The 17,824-nt window shown below is 40.2% G+C and overlaps 1 protein-coding gene across 1 annotated transcript in view; it reads right to left on the bottom strand.

Annotated features, from left to right (window-relative positions):
- Positions 1-17,824, bottom strand: part of LOC124606815 (WD repeat-containing protein 19) — a 303,209-nt gene that overhangs the window by 10,645 nt on the left and 274,740 nt on the right. The window contains exons 22-24 of the mRNA XM_047138882.1: positions 12,133-12,339; positions 11,586-11,866; positions 11,256-11,332 (exon numbers count right to left, since the gene is read on the bottom strand). Coding sequence (XP_046994838.1) covers positions 11,256-11,332; positions 11,586-11,866; positions 12,133-12,339 — 565 coding nt within the window. The remainder of the gene's footprint in view (positions 1-11,255; positions 11,333-11,585; positions 11,867-12,132; positions 12,340-17,824) is intronic.

The following is a 17,824-nucleotide window of genomic DNA, read 5'->3' as shown; positions in this document are numbered from 1 at the left end:
AAGGACTTGGAAGAGCAGTTGAACGGAATGGACAGTGTCTTGAAGGGAGGATATAAGATGAACATCAACAAAAGCAAAACGAGGATAATGGAATGTTGTCAAATTAAGTTGGGTGATGTTGAGGGTATTAGATTAGGAAATGAGACACTTAAAATAGTAAAGGAGTTTTGCTATTTGGGGAGCAAAATAACTGATGATGGTCGAAGTAGAGAGGATATAAAATGTAGACTGGCAATGGCAAGGAAAGTGTTTCTGAAGAAGAGAAATTTGTTAACTTCGAGTATAGATTTAAGTGTCAGGAAGTCATTTCTGAAAGTATTTGTATGGAGTGTAGCCATGTATGGAAGTGAAACATGGACGGTAAACAGTTTGGACAAGAAGAGAATAGAAGCTTTCGAAATGTGATGCTACAGAAGAATGCACAAGATTAGATGGGTAGATCACATAACTAATGAGGAAGTATTGAATAGGATTGGGGAGAAGAGAAGTTTGCGGCACAACTTGACCAGAAGAAGGGATCGGTTGGTAGGACATGTTCTGAGGCATCAAGGGATCACCAATTTAGTATTGGAGGGCAGTGTGGAGGGTAAAAATCGTAGGGGGAGACCAAGAGATGAATACACTAAGCAGATTCAGAAGGATGTAAGTTGCAGTAGGTACTGGGAGATGAAAAAGCTTGCACAGGATAGAGTAGCAAGGAGAGCTGCATCAAACCAGTCTCTGGACTGAAGACCACAACAACAACATGTGCATAAATTACATGGACCTTAAAAAAACTGTACATATTATAATACTGTGGCATGGGAAGCTTGTGTCTTGTGTACAGCAGTAGTTTACGTGGCCAAGACTTTAAATAAGCAGGCAGAGTGAGCCTTGATGCTTTTTTTGTGGAAGTCATTTCACTGGCGTACTTTGTTCATGGTTTGTGGTAAGACTGGTGAGACTTTGTCCGGCCAGAGTGCCACAGATGTATAGAGTGCTTAATATTTGTGCATTTCGTACTTTGTGTAAATTTCTGTTGGTGCATTGAGTTTTTAAAGTCCTCCTGTGCAAAAAGTAGAACTTTTTCACACATAGGTGACAATTATTACAGTGATTTATTTACAGTTCAAACTTTAATGATAAATAGTGCATGGGATATTGACTATGACTCTGCTTGCTACTCATAGTTTTAATTATTTTCATAACAGAATTCCACGGCCGAGTTTGTATGTAATTTCTTTGGGGTTTCTTTTGTTGAAACACACACTGGAAGCTAATATTTAATTCAGTGCATTTTGCCAGTGTTATTTATCCTGTGGCATATATTCTTATTTTGCCATTATTTATTAATTCTTTGTCTGTGCACTGGTCATGCGGTAGCGTTCTCGCTTCCCACGCCCGGGTTCGATTCCTGGCGGGGTCTGGGATTTTCTCTGCCTCGTGATGACTGGATGTTGTGCGCTGTCCATAGGTTAGTTAGGTTTAAGTAGTTCTAAGTTCTAGGGGACTGATGACCATAGATGTTAAGTCCCATAGTGCTCAGAGCCATTTTTTGTCTGTGTACTTTGTGTAACTGCTTGGTCATCAAGTTTGTAATTTGACTGACAAACTATTCTGCATACTATGTGAGATGTGTGTTGTTTAGGCCAAAAGGTGACAGTTTACAACTGAATCCCTACAGAGTAATGAGAAGCACAATTTTCTAGGTTGCATTTGTCCATCTGGAGGAAGACCATTAAGTTATACTCAGTCATAGCACACCACATCAAAATTAAAGCCACACTCATCCTTGAAGTACTGTCACACTTCTGTATTTTAGTTTTAGATTTAGATAGCCTAATTTGCACAAAACTAGTAATAACAATTTTTAAAAAAAACATAATATAGATTGTTATGTTCATAGAATTAATGCAAGCTCACCTAACTGTAAAACATGCATAAATGTAAGACTCTAAAAAATGTGGGAGCTGAAGGAACTGTTATTTTGCACAAGATAGCTGCAGCATTCAAAATTTAGTTGGCTTAAAACTTAACCCCTTACTGCATGACTTTTTTTATTGTTGTGAAAAAAATGTCACATGTTAATTTCAGTGTCCTGGAGTCTGGAAAAATACTTAAAAATTATATCTCTTATGTGTGCTCCATTAGTTTTGATTTAAGGATTTGTGTCATACGTGGGACAGCGCAGTTACGGCTAACATACTGTGATGCTAATTTCAGGCTGGATGAGAAAACACTTTGAAAATATACTACAAGATATAAACATAAATTAGCAGAACTAAGATTATTTTTTTAAATAATTACAATTTCTGTTCATTAATTTGTGTGTTTATCAGAAATCAAATGAAATTATTTATCATTTAGTCTATATTTCATGAAACAGTTTCTCTCCTTATTCAAACATAAAGATGCACTGCACTTCAGAGATGCTATGTAGGATTTTCCATTGCAATTTGGATACTTGCATCAACCATGGTTTTCGAGACAGACTGGCACATGAACTATTCCATCCTGTCGTACCTGATGCTATGGAAGATCTGCCAAAGGACCTTTCTTCTTCTTACTGTCCAGCTGTTTTTGGACTTCGTTGCTTGGTCTACCTCTCTTCTTGGATAATGTTTTGCCCTTTTTACAGAGGGCATCTGCAACTGCTACCATGAAACCCGCTAGGGGCATGTAGTCTGTATTTCTCCTTCTCCAAAGTAGTGAGCTATTAACATAAGCTAGATCAATTAGATGGAAGAATATCTTCAGCTACCATTTTTTTGATCTGATTTGAATTCTGTAATATCCAAGCGTAGAATCTAACAGATCGACATCACTCATGTAGTCATTGTAGATCATCACAGAGTGTGGACAAGATATCATTTTGTATTTCTATTCCTTTCTGAAAAGCCTCTTATTTTCACCTTCTGGCTTGGATCCAACATATGTGGACAAAGTGTTGACTACTCTGTTGTCAAACCAGCATACTAGTGACAATTGTACGCCATCTACTGTTGCTACCTTCTCCTTCACGTTACCTTAGGCATTCTTCTACATTGCTGCCTCTTTAGGAAAAATGCAACCTGGTACACGATTGTACGAACTGTTCCTAGTGACTGTATTACCTCCTTATGCAAATATACTTCCACAGGTATGCTAGTGAACCAATTGCCAATAACAAGCTTGTGGTTCACATGTAGTGGGACTGTTCGCGTAAGATGCACAACAAAATTGCTGCTAACTCCTAGTTCCACAGCACCAGATTATTTTGACCTCCAGCAAACATTTCGTAATCCTAGCTGAATCCTGACACCCCACTGAGAACAAAAGTTTTGAACCCCCACTTATATATTTTATTAGAATTAGGTTGCTTTAGTGAAGATCTGCACTTTGTTGGAATAATCTGTCCATCAACAGCTAAAAATTCCTCTTTTGGTACTCACAAGTCTTCCACACAACTGGTCTAGCAGTGGGTGAATTTTGAAAAGTTTGTCATGGTTGGGGTCACTAGCGGGGACTAGATTACTGTTATCACAGAAGCATATGAAGCATTTTATTTCTTCCCATCAATTACAGCTCATTATTTCACTTACAGCAGGGTGACCCAGATGTTGAGACCAATAATGCCTTATTGCTGGGAGTTGAATAATGGACATAAGCATGGTCGTACCAATAAATTGTTCAATTTCTTCTACATTAACATTTACACTTTTACTGGGATGGCATTGTACATGTAGCAGCACCACCGTTTAAGATAGGAAAAAGTTAGATTCGGTGCAATATTTATGAGCGCTCAAGTTACAGCCAGGCGTGGGCCTGTTGACAGTAAGTTACTCTTACCAGCGATTGTGAAGCAGAATGGAGGCCACAGGGCCATAGAACTGCTGAAAAGAGTAAACAGAGCGGTTCGCATGGCGCAGGTTACAGGCAGAAGGGGCCCACTAGCACATCATAGGTGTTATGAGTACATGACTTGGAGCGGCACATTAGCAAAACAGAGGCGCACAGCCGCGCATAAATAGGTGCTGGTTTTCTAACGAGGGGAATTAAATTGTGGCAGCTCTCGTGGATGGTGGGTCGCTGAGGCAGCCCTTTCGCGCCAAGCTGTTTTGCAGACAGCGAAGTGGTGTCCTCGGCATTGCAGGACCCTGTGATGTAGACAGAGAGGAACGCGACACTGTAGCTGGGAATAATAAAACACTTGAAGATCACGATCAAGTTTTAATACGGCATATCCTGACAGTTTCCATCCATGTCCTACATTCCTCCACCGCATGCCAACATCTACATTTGGCAGTGACGGCTACATTTGGTGTCAGAATAGCGGGCGTTGTCTGTACAGTACGACATTTGAGCCCACTGCCTGCATTACAGTCACATAATGTGGTGAGTTTTGACCAATTTTTCTTTTTGAGTCTGGACATTTTCTTTCTTTATGTTGTCGGAGTAAGTGTTAGTGTGTTTGGGGCAGTAAGATTTTTTTTTCTTTCATGGCATTTTATTACTTTTGTATTGGTTGAGTGTGATGTTTTCTTTATCTCCTCCTAAAACGTAAGATGAGATACTGAGCTGTAAGAAGTCAGTTTATTTTTGTAGTTAAATGTTTTGTTTCTGTGGGATTTTATAGGTCGAAATGGGACTAATTGGGAATGAAAGCAGAAGGCCGAGCAAAGGGCACTTGATGTATTTTTGAGGGGTCACCGGTGCATATGGTGCGGAAAGTGAGTGAAGTGATTCTGAAAGATTTGGATTCGGCCATTCAGCTGACAATCCAATGGGAGGAAATCGATGTGGCAACGGGGGTACATGATGAACAAACAGTGTTTACAGTGGGTATATTATGAGTGTGGCCATACGGGACATGTGCAGAGGCAGTGTACCCAGTCACTGAGGAATAGAGGAAGGGGCGGAAATCAGTAGCCATGGAGGATGGAGAAGTGGAGTTAGTAGAGGTGGACAATCGTTAATCGGCAGAGGGGGCCCAAGACCCACCTAAGGGAATTCCTGTTTAATTTCAATGCTACAAACACAAGTGCAGAGATGGAATGTTCAGTGGTAGCATCCATAGGAACTAAAAAGTTTAAGATTTTGTTGGACACAAGGGTGCAAGTGTCTGTGGCTACTAGGAATATAATGGGATGAAGGAAGCTAGACCCACCACATTATAGGTTGCATGGAGTGGGGGATAAGGAGGTCACACCTTTGGGGTCAGTGGCAGTTGACTTTTGCATAGGGAAAGTCCGACTTGATGCATGAATGGAGGTAGTGCCAAAGGTAAGCGATGGCTATGACATGATCCTAGGAGTAAATTTCTTGCAACAACATCATGCCAAAATTGACCTTGGAGAACAAACTGTGGAGCTTGGTGGAACGTTATTTCAGCTAGGGGAAACTGTTATCGATGCAGAGCTGTCACGGGGGGCGTTCAACGTAATGAACAAACCAACTGAGCCACGTACATTAGCATTAAGGCTTAATTCGCATGAGTGTGTGTCTAGTGGCACAGGGAAGTTGCTTTAGGTAAGTGTAGAGTCAAATCTACCTGTGGGTACGGTATGTGTTATTGAACCATTGGGGATATTGGAGTTTTGGATCCATTAGGCTGTTTTGTGAAACGTAGTATTGTACACGTACAACAGGGAAACGATGGGCGAGTGGTCCCCGTGAACATAGACAATGTTAGCGCTGTAGATGCGAATTTGGGAAAAGGAGTTTTAGTAGTGAATTTGGATGTACCACATGACGAATACTGGTGTTCAAGAGGTAGGCGTAGTGATCAACCACTAACTGCTGATAGAACTGCACTGCATAACAAACTTATGCATTTGAGAGGAGGATGGAATAAAAGCATATGGAAAAGTTGTTATGGGAATTTAAGGATTTGTTTCTTCCACAAGGACCGTTACCAGCAACTCCATTAGTTCAGGATACCAACAGGGAATGAAGCACCTGTTAACTGTAAACCATACAGAATACCGAGGTATTTTTAGCTGATTGTGGAGAATTTCATTGCTCAGCAGCTTGCAGACAGTATTATAGAGCATAGTAATAGTTGCTAGGGAGCGGGCATTGTCGTTGTGACTAAAAAATCTATGGATGGAACTAAGAAATACAGATTTTGTTGCGACTACCGATACCTCAATAATAAGACAGTAATGGACGCATATCCCATTCCAAACATATCGGAGACTTTGGATCACTTAGGATGATGGATTTGACAAGTGGTTATCATCAGTTAGAGGTGGCTCCAGAGGACTGTCCAAAAACTGCTTTTTCTACTCCTGAAGGCCATTACCAGTACATCAGAATGCCATTCAGTTTGAAAAACACTTCGGCAATGTTTCAGAGTTTGCTAGATTGTGTGTTAAGGGGTTTAAAACCACGGCAGTGTCTTGTCTATTTGGATGGAGCAGCATAGACAGCAGTTAAGGGAAGTCTTTATGAGGTCAAGAGCAGCTCGTTTGACATTGAGCCTGGACAAGTGTCATTTTGCATTGGAAGAAGTGAAATATTTAGGTCATATCATCAGTAAGGACGGAGTGCGAACAGGTCCAAAGTTGGTACAGGCTGTAATGGATTTTTGGGAGCCAAAAACAGTTAAGCAAGTGCAATAATTTGTTGGAGTTTGCAATTTCTATCGAAAGTTTGTGAAGGGTTTTGCAGATTTCGCACAGCCATTGACGCGATTGTTATGGAAGGGTGTGAAATTTGAGTCGACAGAAGAGTATCTGAAAGCGTTTGACAAACTGAAAGAAGTGTTAACATCTAGTCCGGTTCTTGTTTCCAGATTTTGAAAAGAAATTTATTCTAACATGCCATGAATCAAATCAAGCATTAGGGTGTGTTCTTAGTGAGGAAATTTATGGGAAAGAACATCCTGTAGCCTATGTGTCTAGGTAGTTGAATGCAGCAGAAAGGAATTACTCAACAACAGAGAGGGAGATGCTTAGTGTAATCTATGGAATCACATATTTTAAATGTTATTTATATGGGAGAAGATTTTGGGTAGTAGCAGATCATGCTGTGTTGAAGTGATTGTTGGGGTTGAAGGATCTGTCCACAAGAATCGCTAGGTGGGCTGTGAAGCTTAGTGAATTCGACTACAAGGTGGTGCACAAGCCTGGGAAGAAGCACGGTAATGCGGGTGCACCGAGTAGAAAGGTGGCAAAAGTAGAAGTCATAGGTTATGGCCTAACAGTAGCGCAAGAATTCAGGATGTTTGGAAACGGGTACAAAAGGTGAATACGGAGGCTCTGGAAAGGCAGGAAGACGCAGTGAAGCGGAAAGGAAGTTTACTGAAGTAAAGAGTAGGGCAATGGGTAATGTTATCCAGCACCTATACGCAAAAAGGGAAAATGAAGAAGTTTGTCACAAGATATCAAGGGACATACCAAGTAGTTGAAACCACAGCCCCTGCTAATGTTAAGCTTGCCAACTAGAACAACGATAGTACACATTGGGCGGTTGCGGCCATTACAGGGTTGTCCGGATGTGATTCCAGGCTTGCCACAGGAAGGGAAGAGGAAGAAAGAGAGAGTGAAGAGAGGTGTTAAGTGCAGGGAAAACCACGAAGATAGAGTACAGCTTGATGTACCATATACTTTGCAATCCAGAGAGTAGTATTTGTAGTTTTTATGTTTTCTTGTTATGTATCATCAAGTTTGTGTGGATTAATCAGGCATTGTATTTTCATATGTTTTGTGTGTTTTCGAGTATTGTGAGCCTGCTGGGGACAGCAGTCTTTTTGAAGAGGGAGGAAGGGTGATGGTGATCACTGTCCTCAGGTCACTGGAAAGGGGAGTGTCGAGCAAGTTGGTAGAAGCAAAAAACCGAGGAGGTATTGCTGATCTTGGCATTTAACAGCCAGTACGCCAAGATGACAAGGGAGGAATTAAGGAGTTGCCATAGAGGGAAGGTAACGGGATGTCGAGCCAGGGTGATAAGCACCAATCCGGACACGTGCACAGTGCAGTTATTTTTAGCCACGAGGAAAGAAATAGACTGTCCAAGGGACATCGTGGAGCCAAAATTGAGCTTGCAACGGGTCAGGATGCATTGGATGTTCTCCACTTATGAAAATTTGATAGTAGTAGCAAGTTGTTTTGAGCAGGAAGTATTTGCAGAAGCGAAACATATAGAGCTCGAGGGGAACGGAATTTTAATCAATGTAACATAATAGGACCAACCTTCCATCTGCCAGCGTCAATTTCAGGAGTCACTCAATTAAATGTTACACAGCCAATTACACTGGCCAGAAGCAACTTAACGAGTTTTTGCCAAAGCAGAATGTGACCTTGTTAAATCAAACTCTGGAGTCAGGTCTGTTGAGATCCATAAACCAGTTCATTCAGAGCAAGAGGGGCGCATATCAGCCGAATAGCTTGTGCAGCATGTTGCTCAATATAGGGAGAGGCAACAACAAGTAACAATCGGTTTGAGCTCCTCTGTGACAAGTGCCATCACAGCCTTAACTCTGTTGTGTGTTGTTTTCATTCTGATCAGGCAGAGAGCCAATTCCAAGAGGGAACCAACGGTGGTCCAAATCCCAGTGGATTGGATACTGAGGGAGTAAGACGGGTAGGTAAGGGGTTGATCGAGCATTAAGTGGAGTGGTCATCCAGTAAGGAATTTTTACGTTTTGTCTCATGTCATGTGTTTTAAAGAGGACTAGACCACATCTAAGTTTTGTAATAGTAGTAGTAAATATGTCATAAGTATGTGCCGATCCAAACAAGTTTAAGAGTAGGTAGAGGTCGACACAGGGACCGGGTCTTACCAAAGGGGGCAATAATGTAGCAACACCACCGTTTAAGATAGGAAAAAGTTTGATTCGGAGCAATATTTCTGAGCGCACAAGTTACAGCCAGGCGTGAGCCTGTTGTTAGTAAGTTACGTTTACCTGCAGTTGCGAAGTAGAATGGAGGCTACAGGGCCGTAGAACCACTGAAAAGAGTAAACGCAGTGGTTTGCATGGCACAAGTTACAGGCAGAAAGGGCCCACTAGCAGAACATAGGTGTTACGAGTACATGACTCGGAGCAGCACGTTAGCAAAACAGAGGTGCACAGCTGCATATAAATAGGTGCCAGTTTTCTAACGAGGGGGATTAAAGTGTGGCAGCTCTCCTGGACGGCAGGGCGTGTCTCACCACCAGCTACAAGCAGCAGCAGATGGGGCGCCAGCATTCCGGTCCATGACGGGTCGCTGGTTCGACCCTCTGAGGCCAATGCGGGGTCCATAGCCAGCTAGCGGCGGGCCACTCGACGGCTCGCTAGCGCGGGCAGTCTGGTTGGCTCCTACACACGCCGGAGGCATCCCCAGGTGAGGTCTGCAGATTTGGCTGTCGGATCGAAGGAGCTTGCTGTCGCCGCGATCTTAACCACAACGGCAAAGAAGCACGATCACCCTGCCCTGCGGCTCTCCCGTGGAGCGGTGCTGAGGCAACGGGGACGAAGGCTGCTGAGTCGGTTGCTGGTACATCCTGACGTCATCCAAACTCCTTGGCTGTACATGGCCAGCATGCCGCAGTATGTTGCACGGGTTGCTGAGGTAGCTCTACCGTGCCAAGCTGTTTTGCAGACAGAAAAGTGAAATCCTTGGTACCGCAGGACTCTGTGACGTAGACAGAGACGAATGCAGCACTGTAGCTGGGAATAATCAAACACTTGAAGATCATGGCCGAGTTTTAATACAGCACATACTGACAGTTTCCATCCAAATCCTACATTCCTCCACCGTACGCCAACATCTACATTTGGCAGTGACGGCTATGTACAGAATACAAATTAGTTTGTTCGGTTACGTACTGAACTATGTCTTCAGTAAAGAAATACTGAAAATATGTCACAGGAATGTCAAGATACAATATTTCCTCAGGAAGATTATTATTAATGGTGAATTTTATCTCTTCATCTTTTCTAATCAAGTTTCCTACTTTCCAGTGAATTGTAGGTTTCTCCACCTTAGTCGGAGGTTTTGAAATTCATTGCTTTGCTCTAACCCTATCTGAAACATGATTATCATCAAGGTTACAATCAGCCATAAGCCTCATCTCATTGCCATCTTCTGACTTTGATTCCGTTTCTGGTATCACAGTTCTTTTCTTTGTTATGTTATAGCTCTCAGGTCTGATGTCATCATCACTAACTGACTCTGAACAAAGCAAATCTTCATTTTGAAAATATTGTTCTGCAGAAAATGTTTCATCATCTGACATATCTGGGTCTTCACTAACATTTCCATCCTCAATAACTCTTACTGTGGCAGAAGAGCTGTAAAACTCTGTTACATTCATTGCAGTAACACAACTGAAAAGAAAAGATATATTTTACTACGAAAGTTAGGTTATGACGAATGTTTACTCTATGCTACCAATAATCCATGTTGTCCCAAATGTGTCACAAACCGATTTTTCAATATTATATGTATTCTAATTGACAAATACATAAACTTACAGCTTTACAATTATCCACAGATGTCCTTTCACCCCTGGAAATTATATAAACTCCAAACTCAAATGCTTACTGTGTCAAATACAACTTTTCGTACAACTGAACTTGACGTAAACAGCTCGCAGCGCAAAGCAAAGAGTCTTACTACATTGATCCTTACTCTCTCAACAGATGGCATTCATTGTTTGCGGAGATATTCTTAACAGGGTACTGTATCTGTCCCAACATGCATTTACGAAATATATTTTCAAATATGAGCTCCACAATAAGGAAAATGGTATGTGCCATGTCTGACCCAGTATGCAGCAAGGGGTTAACCTTGATGATGAAAGTACAACTTTATTCTGCCAACTGCAAGTGGGTGAAAATGTAAAACTCTTGTTGGCATGAATAAAGTTAAATAAAAAGTGGCTAGCTGCTGTATTAAATAAACAATAATAAAATAATATGCTCTGAGGAAGACTTGATGACTTCTCACATCACATATCATTCATGAGCAGCTGGCATAATACAGTAGAGTGAGTCAGAGACCTCTGCAGCTTCAGTATTTTTTTCTGGCCTTGACATTTGTACTATTTTTTTGAAATCAAATTAGATTTTCTTACTTTGTCTTCAGTTGCAAAGAAATTCATTAGATGGAATACCATATTAGTTATAGGCATTTGTAATGTTTCTAATACCGAATATACAGTATTTCATATATAGCTGATACTATATTCATGTCATTAATTAATCCAATAATCCTAGGAACTTGCCAACTATCATTCATGAAATATAATAGTACTAATTCATTTGTTTATATATTACTAACTGCCATGCACATTCACTTAACACTTACGTGATGAGTTCTGTATATATAGCTGGAAAATCACAATGTGGACAGGCTGTGAGATCATCTTTGACAATATGACGCCCCTGCATAAAATAAACATACAAATTTCTATAAATGGGAAATAATTTAAGCTGCTAGTACAACTAGTGTTACATGAAGCTAACAGTTACATAAAATATTTACATCCAAAATTTCTGCAACATATTTTGTTTGCACGGTCACATATTGAAAGAGACTGTTGAATATCAAGTCATAATTTCCTAGACTACAAATCTAATTACAAAGTGTAATTTGTATGTTTTCCAAAGTTCTGTAAAAGAATTTTATGATACTTGCTGTAGCAATGCAAAAGGGGATAGTGTTCTTGCAACGAGGACACTGTAATTCTGTGTCGGGAAGATCAGAATTACAATATGGGCAAGGAGAAACTGATTCATCTTCTTCAGGAGCTCCTCTTGCTGGTTTCCTTACTACTGCTTCAATTTTCTTTGCATATTTTGGATCCACCTGAGAGCGATATTCAGGGCGCATGAGCATTGCTGCATAAGTGAATGCTGATTTCCTGAGACCTGCTCGTGAGCATTCGATCACAGTGGATGTCAAGATAGGAACAATATCTGTGAGAAACCAACAACGACCATGGAATTACTAAAGTAATGGTATGTACTCTTACAATACTTTCAAATTTATTTTGTTGTTGGTATTTGACACTTACAGGGAAAAAATAAAAATACACCAGAAAGAAAAACTAACAACGTAAAAAATAAATTTAGGTACCTCAAATTATTATCACTGAAAGAATTACTTCTTCTGCACAACATCCTACACCTAAAATTATCAGTTTTATTTAAAAATAGGAAAAGTAAAATACGGGATTACTTACGAGAAGGAAATTTTGAGATATTTTTGGCAACTCGGATCAGCATCCGTGCACCTTTTGCATGTTGTCCTTGACGAACATGCAGGCGTACAAGGATGTAAGAGTGCAGTAGGGATAGATTGATCTGCATTTCAGATGGTATACGAATACCATTTCTACGAAGCTCCTGGTACATACCCAGCAATACATCGTGAGCATTTCTGTAATTACCTAAAACAATAGTTCAGATATATAATTTGTGCTGTAACCTCTTTGAAAACAAGTGCAGGAAATCACTCCCAGAAGACTGTATCAGTTTGTAAAACATTGGACAAAAATATTTCATGTAATGAGTGTTATGTATATCTTCGGTTAAATACACACACACACACACACACACACACACACACACACACACACACACAGAATTGGAAGAATATGTTAGTTTTTCATAGTAGTCTTCCGTAGCTACATGGACATGTTCAAATAATAGTTGGCATGTCTTGTATTCTGTTGAGTATTTGAAGCAAGTGATAATCACTGAAGATAATCTCTGGTCTGTAAGGGAATTGTGACTTGGGCCCCTAGCGCAAAACTGCCAGTGTTAGTACTATGTCTAAAGGATGAAGGTCATTTTTGCGGAGAAAATTAATATCATCAGATAATATATCAGCTATTTTTCCTTCAAATGGTATTTTATATGGCATCTTGTTCCCTCATGAACTATGGACCTTCTCATTGGTGGGGAGGCTTGTGTGCCTCAGCGATACAGATAGCTGTACCACAGGTGCAGCCAACAACAGAGGGGTATCTGTTGAGAGGCCAGACAACTGTGTGGTTCCTGCAGAGGGTCTGCAGCCTTTTCAGTAGTTGCAGGGTCAACAGACTGGATGATTAACTGATCTGGCCTTGTAACATTAACCAAAATGGCCTTGCTGTGCTGGTACTGTGAACGGCTGCAAGCAAGGGGAAATTACAACTGTAATTTTTTGCAATTGCATGCAGCTTTACCGTATGGTTAAACGACGATGGCATCCTCGTGGGTAAAATATTGCGAAGGTAAAATAGTCTCCCATTCGGATCTCCGGGTGGTGACTACTCAGGAGGACGTCATTATCAGGAGAAAGAAAACGCGTTCTATGGATAGGAGCGTGGAATGTGAGATTGCTTAATCAGGCAGGTAGGTTAGAAAATTTAAAAGGGAAATTGATAGGTTAAAATTAGATATAGTGGGAATTAGAGAAGTTTGGTGGCAGGAGGAACAAGACTTCTGATCAGGTGAATACAGGGTTATAAATAAAAAATCAAATAAGGGTAATGCAGGAGTAGGTCTAATAATGAATAAAAAAAATAGGAGCGCAGATAAACTACTATGAACAGCACATTGAATGCATTATAGTAGCCAAGATAGACACGAAGCTCATGCCAACCACAATAGTCCAAGTTTATATTCCAGCTAGCTACACAGATGATGAAGAGATTGACGAAATCTATGATGTAATAAAAGAAATTATTCAGATAGTTAAGGAAGATGAAAATTTAATAGTCATGGGGGATTGGAATTCGATAGTAGGAAAAGGAAGAGGAGGAGGAGTAGTGGGTGAATATGGACTGGGGGTATGGAATGAAAGAGGAAGCCGCCTGATAGAATTCTGCACAGAACATACCTTAATCATAGCTGACACTTGGTTTCAGAATCATGAAAGAAGGTTGTATACGTGGAAGAGGACTGGAGACACTGGAAGGTTTCAGACTGATTATATAATGGTAAGAGAGAGATTTAGGATCCAGATTTTAAATCGTAAGATATTTCCAGGGGCAGACATGGATTCTGACGACAATTTATTGGTTATGAACTGTAGATTAAAACTGAAGAAACTGCAAAAAGATAGGATTTAAGGAGATGGGACCTGGATAAACTGAAAGAACCACAGTTTTTACAGTGTTTCAGAGATTGCATTAGAGAACAACTGACAAGAACAGAGGAAAGAAATAGAGTAGAAGAAGAACGGGGAGCTTTGAGAGATGAAATAGTGAAGGCAACAGAGGATCTAGTACGTAAAAAGAGAGGGCTAGTAGAAATCCTTGGGTAACAAAAGAGAGATTGAATTTAATTGATGAAAGACGAAAATATAAAAATGCAGTAAATGAAGCAGGTGAAAAAGAGTACAAATGTCTAAAAAATGAGATCGACAGGAAATGCAAAATGGCTAAGCAGGAATGGCTAGAGGAAAAATGTAAATGTAGAGGCATATATCACAAAGCGTACAATAGATACTGCGTACAGGACAATTAAAGAGCGCTTCGGAGAAAAGAGAATCACCTGTATGAATATCAACATCTCAGATGGAAAACCAGTCCTAAGCAAAGAAGGGCAAGCAGAAATGTGGAAGGAGTATATAGAGTGTCTATTCAAGGGTGATGTACTTGAGGGCAATATTATGGAAATGGAAGAGGACATAGATGAAGAAGAGATGGGAGATATGATAATGCGTGAAGAATTTGACAGAGCACTGAAGGACCTAAGTCGAAACACAGCCCTGGGAGTAGACAGTATTCCATTATAACTACTGACAGTCTTGGGAGAGCCAGCCATGACAAAACTCTACCATCAGGAGAGCAAGATGTATGAGACAGGCGAAATATCCTCAGTTTAATACATCAATGCTGCAAAATACTAACATGAATTCTTTATACATGAATGGAAAAACTGATAGAAGTTGAACTCAGGGAAGATCAGTTTGGATTCTGTAGAAATGTTGGAATGCGCAAGGCAATACAGACCCTACGACTTATCTTAGAAGATAAGAGTAAGGAAAGGCAAACCTACATTTCTAGCATTTGTAGACTTAGAGAAAGCTTTTGACAATGTTGACTGGAACACTCTTTCAAATTCTGAAGGAGGCAGGTTTGAAATACAGGGAAGGAAAGGCTATTTACAATTTGTACAGATATCAGATGCAGCTCGTACAAGAGTCAAGGGGCTTTTGAGGGAAGCAGTGGTTGAGAAGGATTGTAGCCTATCCCCGATGTTATTCAATCTGTATATTGAGCAAGCCGTAAAGGAAACAAAAGAAAGTAGGAATTGAAACCCACGGAGAAGAAATAAAAACTTTCGAGGTTTGTTGACAACATTGTAATTCTCTCAGAGACAGCAAAGGATCTGCAAGAGCAGATGAACAGAATGGACAGTGTCTTGAAAGAAGGACATAACATGAACATCAACAAAAGCAAAATAAGGATAATTGAATGTAGTTGAATTAAATCAGATGATACCGAGGGAATTAGATTAGGAAATGAGACACTTAAAAGTAGTAGAAGAGTTTTGATATTGTGGAGCAAAACAAGTGATGATGGTCAAAGTAGAGGAGATATAAAAAGTAGACTGGCTATGGCAAGGAAAGCATTTATGAAGAAGAGAAATTTGTAAACATCGAGTATAAATTTAAGTGTCAGGAAGTCTTTTTTGAATGTATTTGTATGGAGTTCAGCCATGTGTGGAAGTGAAACATGGATGATAAATAGTTTAGACAAGAAGAGAATAGAAACTTTCGAAATGTGGTGCTACGGAAGAATGCTGAAGATTAGATGGGTAGACCACATAACTGATGAGGTACTGAATAGAATTGAGGAGAAGATGGATTTGTTGCACAACCTGACTAGAAGAAGGGATCGGTTGGTAGGGCATGTTCTGAGGCATCAAGGGTTCACCAATTTACTATTGGGGGGAAGTGTGGAGGGTAAAAATCATACAGGGAGACCAAGAGATGAATACACTAAGCAGATTCAGAAGGAAGTAGGTTGCAGTAGTTGCTCAGAAATGAAGAAACTTGCACAGGGATACAGTAGCTTGGAGACCTGCATCAAACCAGTCTCTGGACTGAAGACCACAAAAACATGGCAGCTTGAATCAAATGCAGAGTAATATTTGCAAAAGCAGTGGTGCTATCAGCACATATCCATTTGGAGAAGATCCATCTATACTGTCTGCAAATAAATAATTAAATTAAAAGTACAGGGTGATCCAAAATGAAAGTACAGATTTCAATTGTTTATTACAAACTGTGAAAGGTAGAAACACATTGTGCATGTAACTGGATAGAGGAAGGTTCAAAGTTTTATGCTCGCACAGACACAATACCATACACTCGATAGGAGCACCATATGTTGCTTGAGAAACATCAAACCAACAGGTTTTTATTGAATTGACGGCAACAATTTGACTTCTTTGCTCTTGAAGAGTAGCTGCCATTGCCATAGGTGAGACAAAGACTCAGTCTTTTATATACTCCCACAGAAAAAGATTGGAAGGTGTGATGTGTAATGACCCGAGAGGCCAAAATCAGTGAACAAGATCTCGTTGCCCACTACTTCCATTCTGGCACTGTGGGAGGGTGTTGTTAAGATAATGTTGCACCTCCAAGTGGAAGTGAGGTAAGATGCTGTCATGCACAAAAATGTAATCATTGGAATGTTTGTGAAGTTGAGGAAACAAGCAATTTTACAGCATGCCCAAGGTATGAGATTCCTGTCACAGTTTCCTCCACAAAAAATAAAGGTCCATAAACTTTGTGAGCAGAAATGGCACAAAACACATTCAGTTTTGGTGAGTGCCTTTCATATTCCGCAATGACACAAGGATTTTGAGACTCCTAAATTCTTTCATTACAGGTACTTTACCCAATGGATGAAAAATCGATTTGTCCAAAAAGTGTTTGCTAGTCATAAATCTTCTTGTGCAGAGGCAGCTTTTTGTTGAATCGATGATGGAATGTACGTTGCACTTGAAAAATGGATTGATTTCATGCAATTCCGACAAACAAAATGATTTATCTTGTGGTGTAGTCACCATGTTGCTACAAACAACAACACAGCTGTGTCAAAACTTTGAACCTTCCTCTATCCAGTGATACAGGCAACATGTTTCTATCTTTTATAATCTGCCTGTAATTTTTAAAATCTGCTCATTACTTCTGAATCATCTGGTATCAGTATGTCCTAGAAGCATGTATGAACATCTACTTGGTTAAGACATATACTTGCAATAAACTGGAGATCCAACTTTGCATAACAGTTTGGTAAAAGCTCAAATCTCTCATTTGTTCCTCTTCTACATAACTATCCCTGTTTCTGTTTGTATATAACAAGTAATACACTCAAGTAGTTACACATCACACTGCAGTCACTGCATCTTTTGGCTGACTCCATTCCTCACTGCTTTGGGTTAGTCACTAGCAACTTGCGGCACTTACTGCTGCAGCACAAATTCTAACACGATCCTGAGTCTCTCGACAATATATTTGAGGATGATGATGCTGACTGGTGTTCTTCAAATATGAATAGTTCAAATACTCCAGCCTAACGTATGTTTAATATTTTGTTTAAGCAATATTCATATCACACAGCTTTTTGATATTTAAGAATGCTTTCGTGGCTGCATGAAGAACAACAAAGACTGTATTAGTAATCTGTCAATCATTGAATATTTGCATAATTGTGCCAGATTTTGTACTGATAGTATCAACTAATGGTTCACATTCTGTAAAAGAAATTTCATTTGTGTGATGTTCAGCTAACAAGCTGTCTGTCCGCATGAATGGCCACAACAGACTGGCCAAGAGACAGCCAGACTACCCAGTTGCTGAACATGCTGTCCAACACAATGTGTTTCTCTTTAATGACTGCTTCACAACCTGTGCCTCCTGGATCTTCCTAC

This window comes from Schistocerca americana, chromosome 3 (genome assembly GCF_021461395.2).
Source record: "Schistocerca americana isolate TAMUIC-IGC-003095 chromosome 3, iqSchAmer2.1, whole genome shotgun sequence".
Taxonomy (NCBI): domain Eukaryota; kingdom Metazoa; phylum Arthropoda; class Insecta; order Orthoptera; family Acrididae; genus Schistocerca; species Schistocerca americana.
This window is presented reverse-complemented; position numbering and strand designations above follow the sequence as displayed.